The 11387-nt window shown below is 40.2% G+C and overlaps 1 protein-coding gene across 1 annotated transcript; it reads left to right on the top strand.

Annotated features, from left to right (window-relative positions):
* The first annotated feature begins 5544 nt into the window (after positions 1-5544).
* LOC142150488 (olfactory receptor 1E16-like) lies at positions 5545-6489 on the top strand. The gene has a single exon (XM_075205685.1). The coding sequence runs from the start codon at positions 5545-5547 to the stop codon at positions 6487-6489; it is 945 nt and encodes a 314-aa protein (XP_075061786.1).
* The last annotated feature ends 4898 nt before the right edge of the window (positions 6490-11387 follow it).

The following is an 11387-nucleotide window of genomic DNA, read 5'->3' as shown; positions in this document are numbered from 1 at the left end:
GGAATCTGGGGCAACTCGAATGAACATTTTTCTAGTTTGCAGAATAATGAATTTTTCCGGAGTCTGGAAAGGACCTCTGCCACATGTTAGTGATGAGAAGGCAGGTCCTGTGAAAAGATCAATATGTCGTCCAGGTAGACAACGACACATACATATAACAAGTCCCGAAAGATCTCATTAACGAAGCCCTGGAAAACAGCGGGGGCATTACACAACCCGAAAGGCATTACTAGATATTCATATTGTCCATCTCTGGTGTTGAACGCTGTCTTCCATTCGTCACCGGGCCGGATTCTAATTAAATTATAGGCACCACGAAGATCCAACTTGGTAAAGATCCGAGCTCCCTTGATGCGATCAAATAACTCAGTGATCAACGGAATGGGATACCGATTTTTAATAGTAATGGCATTGAGTCCACGAAAATCTATGCAGGGGCGTAGTGATCCATCCTTCTTTTTTACGAAGAAGAACCCGGCTCCAGCGAGAGAGGTGGAAGGTCGAATAAACCCTCGCTGGAGATTCTCCTGGATGTAATCAGATGTAGCTTGAGTTTCAGGTAACGAAAGTGGATAGACCCGACCCCTAGGAGGAGTCTTGCCAGGTAGAAGATCGATCGGACAATCCCATGAACGATGAGGAGGAAGACGTTCAGACTGAGCTTTATCAAAAACATCGGCAAATGAAGCATACTGAGGAGGGAGTCCCGGTGAGGAAGATGAGATGGAAGATTGCTGTATTTTAAGAGGAATGACTTGAGAAAGACAACGATGATGACATTCAGCTCCCCAAGACGTAACTTGAGGAGTGCGATAGTCAATCTGGGGAGAATGACATTGAAGCCATGGAAGGCCTAAGACAATCGGACTTGTCGTAACAGGAAGAATTAAAAACGAAATCTCTTCATGGTGTAGCACACCAATCTGAAGCGTTACTGGAGACGTACTCTGGGTGATGAGACCATTGATGAGACGTGATCCATCTATAGCAGTCACAGTAATCAGTGTTTTCAAAGTAATCACTGGTAGGGACCATTGATTCACTAGGGATTTAGAAATGAAATTTCCTGCTGCTCCAGAATCAATCAGTGCTTGAGACTCAAAGGATTTGGTAGCAAAGGAAATCGTAACATCAAAAGCGCAGACTTCTAATTTCGTAGAAGATGGAGAGGACTCCAGGGACCCTAACTTCACCTCTCCAGAACTAGTTAGGGCCTGGCATTTCCCGATTTCTTAGGGCAAGAACTGAGCATATGTGTGGAATCAGCACAATAGATACAAAGTCTATTCTTTACTCTTCGGTTCCTCTCCTCTGAAGTTAATTTGGAACGTCCTATCTCCATGGGGATCACAGAAGGTGAAGCTGGACGAAATTGAGGGGTTGAGCGAAGAGGTGCTTTAACTGAAGTTGTTTTCTCAGATTCTCTTTCCCGAAACCTCATGTCTACACGATGGCAAAGAGAGATCAAATCTTCTAATGATGTAGGAAGCTCTTGGGTAGTCAGTGCATCTTTAATTTTATCGGAGAGCCCCTGCCGGAAGGCGGCAATTAATGCTTCAGTGTTCCACTTAAGTTCAGAGGCTAATATTCTAAATTGAATGACGTACTGGCCTACTGTATGAGAACCCTGACGTAAACGAAGAATGCTGGAAGCAGCGGAGGTCACACGACCTGGTTCATCGAACACACTTCGGAACATAGAAATGAATTTGGCACTATCTTGTAATACAGGATCGTTTCTCTCCCACAGAGGGGAGGCCCAAGCCAGAGCTTGTCCAGAAAACAATGAGATAAGATAGGCCACTCTGGAACGATGGGTAGAAAAATTTTGAGGTTGGAGCTCAAAATGAACTGAGCATTGGTTGAGAAAACCCCTACAAGTTTTGGGGTCTCCATCGTACTTTGACGGAGTAGGCAGGTGAAGCGTGGGAGCTGTAGACACCTGGGATGGCACTGGGGAAACGGAGGAAAGCACAGGAGCTTCAACATTAGCTGTAACGGTCTGTTCAGATGTTCCTTGGGAGGCTAACGACTGGTAGCATTGAAGTAACAGCTGTTGGCGAGCATCCTGTTGCTCCACACGGGTGACCAGATGCTGCAGCATCTCTTTGGCTGTAGGTTCCGTATCTGGGTCTGTCATGGCCTGATCTTACTGTCACGGGCACTAGGAGTCTTTACCCAGGGATCACCAGGTGATAAGCTTACCAGAGCAGTATAGGTGGTAATATGGTACTCTGGTAGCGGGGTGATCACGGAACAGGAGACAGCAGATGATAGAGATGCTCGGGAAAGTCTATGACTACCAGCACTGGTAATATATATGTAGTAATACACGAGGAACTGAATGGACAAAGGACACGTGAGGGTAGTCAGTGGTCTGCGGTAGCAAGTTGTACCACTGAATATATATGTGAGGAGGAGCACGGGGAGAGACTGCAATACAGAGGATACACGGGCACCTTGAACTTGATCCACAATGACATGCACAATATAGTAATGACGAACAGCACTGCAATAATATAAAGTCACAGAAACTATCCGGGCAAAAGATAACACAGTCAATGATGGCAAAAGTCTCAGCGGATAGTAAGCTCCAGAGGAGAACAACTCAGTCCAGCAAGATATGCAATACACCAGCACAGTCAATGAGAAGTATGCATACCGTGGTTCAGGAGCAGGCTGTCAGACAGGAGTGCAGAGATACCTGAACGGCTGAAGGCCGGCAGGATGCGAAGTCCCTGGAGGGTGAAGCGGTAATCAAGTAGGTGCAGCGCACAGGTAGGTAGACCAGCAGGGGAACAAATACTCAGGAAGCAGTAGTATGTAGAACTGGACTCCTGGAGGACCCTGAAGAGTAGCGATGGTCTAGACGAGATGAAAGCAGTGAAGCGCAGATCCGATGCAGACTGGCGAGTAGAGACCAGCAGGAACACTGAGAAGCACGGAGAGCGGATCAGCTGCTGCAGACACGAGTAGAACTGAGAAGTAGCAGCCAGCAGGACTCTGCAGGTACACGGAGGTAGCGGATAGCAACCAGCAGGTGCAGCCACGATGAAACACGGGAGAGTAGAGCTGAGCTGGAACTGTTGAGCACGGAGAGCAGCGGATAGGAATCCGTTGTAGCAGTCTCGAGGAAACCCGGAAGAGTTGAGATGAGCTGAAGACTGTAGCGCACGGAGGCAGCAGATAGGAAACAGTCAAACAGTCACGATGAAACACAGGAGAGTTGAAGTGGTCAGAGGACTGTAGTGCACGGAGGCAGCGGATAGGAATCAGCAACAGTCACGATGAAACACAGCAGAGTTGAAGTGGTCTGAAGACTGTAGTGCACGGAGGCAGCGGATAGGAATCAGCTAACAGTCACGATGAAACACAGCAGAGTTGAAGTGGTCTGAAGACTGTAGTGCACGGAGGCAGCGGATAGGAATCAGCTAACAGTCACGATGAAACACAGGAGAGTTGAAGTGGTCTGGAAACCACAGGAGTAGAAGTGGTCTGGAAACCACAGGAATCAGCAGCGCTGAATACACGAGGAAACACAGGAACACCTTCAGAGGCTCATGGGGAATGAGACTCCAAGATCAGGCAACGAGGTATGGACAGCAGGTGCTTTAAATAGGGAGTGTTGCCTGATCAGCCAATTAAGTTAAAGGAACAGGTACTGAAGGTTTTGAAAGGGCTGCGCATGCGCAGACCCTCAGGATGGTGGACGGCCACGGTTCCTAAACACACGGGAAGAAGCACTCACAGTCTGGTGAGTGACAGTATAGCTGATATATATCTGATTTAAATATTTTAGGTAAGTAATATGGGATGAGGGGGTCACAAGTTGATTGATTCAACTGAATGTCAAAGAGTTTACTTTATGCAGAATATTGTTTGTTAGCAAATTATATGTTGTGTGAGGGGACACTGTTAAAGAGGAATACAGAGGGAATATAGAGGTAGATCTTGTTATGATTGTTGAATGTAATGTTAGGTGGGTGACACCTCTGTAACATGGTTTTGTCCATAATTGTATCTCCTGTCCATTGACTTTGCTTTCCTCTTAACATTGACCCTAGAATTTCAGAATGGAAGAATTGTATAGACCTTTAAAAAACAATTCATTTGATGATCTGAATGATATATATATATATATATATATATATATATATATATATATATATATATATATATATATATATATATAAACAAATACAATAGATAGTACAGCGCGTAACTCTGAGAAGATAAATAAGTTCCAATTCAAATATTGTCCTTTGGAAGAAGTGGATATCCTATGTTCAGGAGGCTGCCAAAGTTCCCACAAAGCCAGTTGGTGGACTGGAATAATCTAAAACAAAATAAGTAGGAGGGGGCGCCACATAGTATAATACTGTATTCAACAATACAGATAGGTGTACCACAAGCCAGAATTTAAATCACCAAGTGGACATAGGCACTCAGGTATTAGAAGTGAATCAGTCAGGATAAAAACACACAGAGAAGGAAATATTTCCAAGACCACCAACACCATACCAATATGCGTACCAGATAAAAGAACTTTAAAGCTTATCTGTAGGTATAGTTGGTCCCTTCATAGATTAGAGTAGCTTTGGTTCCCCTTCAGGTTGGTGGAGTGTTATTCTCAACACTTACAGGATCATAAACAGGCACTTCATATATCCTCAGTGGTAACCACGTTTATATAGAGAAAAAAAGGGGGAGGACTCTCATAGTGTAATACCATATGGTTACACATTTATTGCAGAGTAAAATACAGATGTACACTTACATTAAAAAATAAAGATATATGCTTATCTGGGTATCTTTGAGCTGGAACAGGACAGCAGGATTCAGTAACTATCACGCTACCACGTTGCCAAAGATACAGATCACTGAGTCCTTAAGAATAAGTCTCCAGCAAGGTTCAACACAGAATACGCTGCCACGCATTTACAACAGATAGATTAATCTTTATTTTCAATCCAGATCCTTTATATTATAGGTTAACTGAAAATAAAGATACAGAAAAGAAACCTACAGATAAGCTTTAAAGTTCTTTTATCTGGTACGCATATTGGTATGGTGTTGGTGGTCTTGGAAATATTTCCTTCTCTGTGTGTTTTTATCCTGACTGATTCACTTCTAATACCTGAGTGCCTATGTCCACTTGGTGATTTAAATTCTGGCTTGTGGTACACCTATCTGTATTGTTGAATACAGTATTATACTATGTGGCGCCCCCTCCTACTTATTTTGTTTTATATATATATATATATTTATTTATTTATTGAAGACATGAGGCTAGCCAAAATTATCATAAACTGATATTGGGATGGGTAAACATTAGTTTCTGTTGGTGATTAATATAATCCAAATTAAAATAATATTAGTAAAATATTCTTTAAGATGTGCTACATTTCCAGCGGTACCCAAGATCGCTGTTGCAATGTTTGATAACAATTTATCATAATTTACAATATGATCAAAGAGAGCAAATTACTTACAGTGTTAACTTTCTTGCAGGAAAAAAGTGTTGTCAGTGACCTCTTCCTCAGAATGTGTGAGGACAATCAGACTGAAGTCACAGTGTTTTTACTACTTGGATTTCAAGGTCTTTATAAATACAAAATTCTACTCTTCATTGTCTTCCTCTTGTCCTACATTGTGGTACTAATAGGAAACCTTGTCCTTATTGTGTTGGTGTCGACAAGTGATCATCTCAAAACTCCAATGTTCATCTTCCTTAAACATCTCGCAGTAGCCGATGTCCTAATAACCACCACTATTATACCAATGATGTTAGATATTATATTAAGGGACGAAAAAGAAGTATCTGTCACTGGCTGCATCCTACAGTTTTACATGTCTGGACTTCTTGGAACTTTGCAAAGTTTTCTTATTGTTATAATGTCTTATGATCGATATTTGGCCATTTGCTATCCGATGCGTTACAATTCAATAATGGTGCCCCACGTCTGCCTCAAAATGATTGTTGGGTCTTGGTTATTGGTCTTCATTTCATCAAGTGAAATAATTATAATTTGCCAGTTGCACTTTTGTGGTCTCAATTACATTGACCATTACTTCTGTGACCTTGGCCCAATAGTAGAATTGTCTTCTTCAGACACTTCCACCTTGCTATTGTTTAATTTTGTCATAACTATTTTAATGGGTGTCGTTCCTTTTTCCTTGATCATCATAACCTACATCATCATTATTTTCACCATACTTAACATTTCATCGAACAGTGGAAGAAAAAAAGCCTTCTCCACATGCAGCTCCCACCTTGCCACTGTATGTGCATATTATGGAACCCTAATCACAGTTTACATGGCACCATCTGACGAGAGCTCATTTAAAACAAACAAGTTTAGGTCTCTATTATACTTTGTTGAGACTCCTATGATGAATCCCATTATCTACAGCCTCAGGAACCATGAGATCAGACGAACTCTTAAAAAAGTGATCGTAAATTTTCAAATACAATTAAAGACAAATTAAAAAAGACATACAGACAGCAACAAAATACGGCCTAATACTACTAGTCTACACATTTTGTTAAGGACAGTTGTAATCAATATTACTTCCTACAACATGTTCTATGGATAGGAAGAACAAAACTATGCCTTAGTAAGCTGTCGAAGTTAGCAAATTGGATAAAGTAATTTCAATTGATTTTGAGCAAATTTGATCGTCCTTGCCTGAAATTATGCGTAGAGCATGCTATGGCGTGGAAGGGAATATCCAGCCTCAACACGTGGCAATAACAGTTTTTACACTTTAGTATACATTCGCACCAACACACACATTTGTAAATAGAACACATATTTTGTAGTTGCAACACATAGTTATTTATGTCGAAATATAGCACTGTTTATGTGTAATATTATAAGTTATATGCATATTAGTGATACATATGGTTCAGGTTAAAAGAAATGTGTCATGTCTAATATCATATTAATTCCCTGTACATCAGCAGCTGTTCGGTGCATTCGGCGAAGAGATCGCACATTGCATACTCTAGTTATTGATGTCAGGGAATAAACCTTTAATATGATATTAACTGTCAAATGCTAATAGACTGATTGTAATTGGAGTGTGGCGGGAAGAACAGAGCAGTTTGGCGGGAAGAACAGAGCTCATCCCCTGGAGAGACCCCCACCTCTGGATTCCTTAGATTGAATCAGCCTATTATGTGTAACCCCCTGGACCCTCCAGATGCCTGGATCAATAGAAGCAAGCTATACCACCTGCATTGTTTCACTGCATCTCTGTTTACATATAAGCAGTAGCTCTCATGTAGTGTTCAGTCACCTAGACCACAGACTTCAGGACTGAATGACTGTAAACTGGATCTAGAGCGCCTGCGATAAATAACGGCTGTACTTATTATTATTTCGCTTGAATTATTCTGCTACTTTTTTAGAATAAATATTTGTGCGTTGGAAACACAAATTGAGATTCGACAATCGTTATTGGATAGCGACAAAATGCTCTTAACAAAACCATTTTTGAAGTATGGTTTGTACATGTCTGCTTTAGCCTGTTATGGTTAAGAAGATTCCAAAACTGTATTTTATTTGCTTTCATCTGTCATTAATAGCGCTGCCATGTTTAATAACTTGGAGTACTAATTTTCATAGAATTTAGTCTCTGAATTAATGGTTTACCCAAAAAGATCCAAGGGGTGACTGATATGGACTTAGTAAATATCCTGTCAAATGGGCAACACAGTATATTCCCCCCAAATGACAAGAAAATTAGAGCGTGATTTGTGACTGCCATATCATTATTTATGCATAACATGATTGAGTTACAGAAGTGATGGTACTTTAACAATTGGCCTGAAACATGCAAACCTCTGCTGTATAGGGATAGTTAAAAACCCAAAGAGTCTGCAGGAACAGCCTGCAGACAGCCCTCTTGGTTTCTCATGCAGCACAGAAACACACAGGTGCACCACATGAGTGTAATTAGTTTGTTGCTTTCTTTAATTGGATTATAGTGCTTGGGTGGAGGATGAAAGACTGTTCTTGTGGGCAGTGCGACTGATGCCAGATACTTGGCCGGTGACTAGGGAGGTGAACTTTGTCTAGCTAGAGCGAGGGTTGTATGGTGTCATCCTGACAAAAGTCTGCTGTGCTAATTGTGATGTGAACAATAAAAGCCACCATGTTTTCCATGCAAGAAGTTGATTGTGTCTGTTGTCTGCCGGGTGTTAGTATCACATTGGTGTTATTGTGGAATTACAAAGGACAGTCACATATTACTGTCCATTCAACCAACCAGATGCAATGCTTGTTAGTGAAAAGTATTCAATACCACTATCAAGTAGCAAACTGTTATAAAGCTGTCAGTTGCAGGGGTGAAAAATAGCTGTTTTGTAAGAAAAAGCAATAAACCTGTGAACTGTGGAGCAGCTGTCATTTAATATATTAGGAATAAAACATATTTGTCAATACAACATAGCACAAGGCAGCTTTAGTTTAGAAGATTCAGCAATGTCTGTCCACCTTTGCCTTTTAATCCAACATTATTCTGAATTGTTTTTCTCCAGTCTTTCTTCCTAGTGAATTAGGCAGGATGGGAGCCTCCATGACATGATTCACGGTGAATCACAACATGTTGGCTCTGCCACCGTGGCAATATGATGTTTCGCAATTGGCCGCTCTCTACCCCCCAATACCCCTCAGCCCAACTCTGTCTTCGCACTTCACCCCTCACCTCCGGGATTTGACGGAGGGAAGGTTAAAAAGTTGTAGTTTAATGCTATTATCACTGTTACCTATATCTGTGATATGACTGCAGGCTGCTCTCCCCCCACTCGGACAGCATTGTTAGCAGAGATATAAAGCCATATATCAGCTATTGGTATTCACTGTCTGTGATTAATTAATTTATTACAATAATAACAAAAAAAAAACATTTTTAGTGCGCAAATATTATATTTATTACACATAGTTATTAATTATGAATTTTTAAATATGTTAATTTGTGAGTTCCTTAATCCAGTAATAAAGACATTTCACAATGCACCAGGATGTGGTGACATTATATATTGTTATATATTATAATATTTTGTTATATATTATAACATTGTATATATATATATATATATATATATATATATATATATATATTTATATATATATATACACAACGTTATAATATATAACAAAATTATATAATATATATACACACACACATATATATTAATGTATACTTATATATATATATATATATATATATATATATATATATATATATATATATATAGATATAGATATATATATATATATATATATATATATATATATATATATATATGATGAGACACACATATAAATATGGTACTGGACACAGTAGGGCAGTCACTGTTCAGCTAAACCCTGTTCCTGAATATCATTTACAAGAATGGTGCACAATGTCTTTAATTTAGTTTACCTCCTGACTTATACACAAATTAAGTTATTTATTTCCTAATGCTTTCCATTTTAGATCCCAAAATACTCATGCAAGTCACACTAACTCATTGCCAATAACCCCCTCAGGACTGATACTGTAACTTAGCGAAATAATGATCAGCTCATGAAATACAGACGTTAGGAGCTACATTTAAGCTGTTTATGGTTTGACAGAGAAAAATCCCCAGACAATACTTGTGATATCCTTATGGAGTTGCCAAATAAATGTTTGTTTATGCTGTGTGATTAATAAGGCAATTAACCTGAGGTTCTGTAAAACCTACAATTGAAACTATTTATTCTCAGACTTTGTTTAAATTGGAAATATGATTCTGAATTATGTGCAATAGTTTGTGTGCAGAAAAGTATTAGTGCATTATAGTTAGACCTACAACAGTAACCCAGTTTTTTATTAACATGAAATATAATAGTAGTAATAAAGATTGCACTGTGATTGTATTATACTTCAACTATGTAAGATAGTGAGTTAGTGAGTACATGGTATAACAGTACAATACAGTAAACAAATGAAATTACAATTCGCAACACAGCTACTGTGGTGCACAGGGTATATTCAGCGCAGGCTGAAACCTGTGCCCATTAATGTGGGTGCAACTAACAGGTTTAGAGCCACTGAAAGAGGTGCAAAGGCACTTGAGGAGTGGAGTCTATGGACAGAGAGACCAAGGAGGTGGTGTGTAGTGTAAATGGTGAGTTATAGGCAATTAGAACAGGAGGGCCCTGCTCATTAGAGCTTACAATCTAAAGGGAAAAGGGCAGACAAATGGTTGACACATGGGGTGAGACAATGTAAGAGGATCTGAGAGCATGAAGCAAGAGTGGGAGAGAAGGAGGATGAAAGAGGGTGAGTTATATTACATGGGGAAATTGGTTCACTAGGTGACAGGTAGGCTTTTCTAAAAAGATGGGTTTTCAGTTGATATTGGGAATAGAAAGCGGGGGTCCCCTTGCGCACAAGAAGTGTAGGAGATGGTAATATAGTAAGACCCTTGTATTCTTATTTCTGATTGAGTCAAAGCATCATACGTAAAAACATATTGTCACAAATAAACAACATAACAAACCATAGCTTGCAACCTTGTAAATTAATCTCATATCACATAAAGGTGGGTAACCAAGTGAACAAACATTGGAATGACATGCACAGGTATCAAATGCAGTATTCTTATCTCAAGGTGTTGGTTCCTATTAAGGAACTAGAAGTCTGTATTGCAGAATGGACAGACTTCCCAATAGGCGCAATATTGGAAGGTATATCCCATAAAGTTCAGTAATAAAGTTCCAAATATACAAAAGGCTCCAAGATAGTAGTAACTTGTCAGAAATAGCGAAAGGCTATATGGTGAAGATTAGTAGCAAGTGTCCCCTCATAAAGTCTCTGATGGTGTGCAGGCTGGGTGTACCAATAGGTGCCTGTGCTGAAAGCTAGCGAGGTTGAGGTGCAGTAACTGTCTGTGGTGTTGGGACATATACGGGCTGAGGACTTTCCCCAGGCGGATTGTAGAAAAGCCTCTCTCCTCTCAATATCCGCCACGACGCTGCTCTCCCATGAGGATGTTTAAGTGTGCAGGAAATGGAGAGTTGCGGCCGCGGCTTTCCGATGTGATTCGAAGAAAGTTGAAATAGTCTTGTCCTCTATGAACTCCAATCCGGAGCATGTGGATTTTAAGCAGAGGAACAACTTGGACCCTACGCGTTTCGCCGAGGCTTCTTCAGGGAAAATGATGGAAGCAAAAGGGAACAGCTACTTAAAGGTAATCCAGGAGGAGGTCACTTAAAGGTAATCCAGGAGAAGGTCAATTAAAGGTAATCCACGAGGATTGTAGCTAATAGAGGACAAGGCTATTTCACCTTTCTTCGAATCACATTCGCATGCGCGAACCGTCAAAACACAGAAGCCGCGACTCTCCGGTT

This window comes from Mixophyes fleayi, chromosome 4, assembly GCF_038048845.1.
Source record: "Mixophyes fleayi isolate aMixFle1 chromosome 4, aMixFle1.hap1, whole genome shotgun sequence".
Classification (NCBI taxonomy): Eukaryota; Metazoa; Chordata; class Amphibia; order Anura; family Limnodynastidae; genus Mixophyes; species Mixophyes fleayi.
The sequence above is the reverse complement of the archived record's forward strand: the minus strand, read 5'-3'. Positions and strand labels throughout refer to the sequence as shown.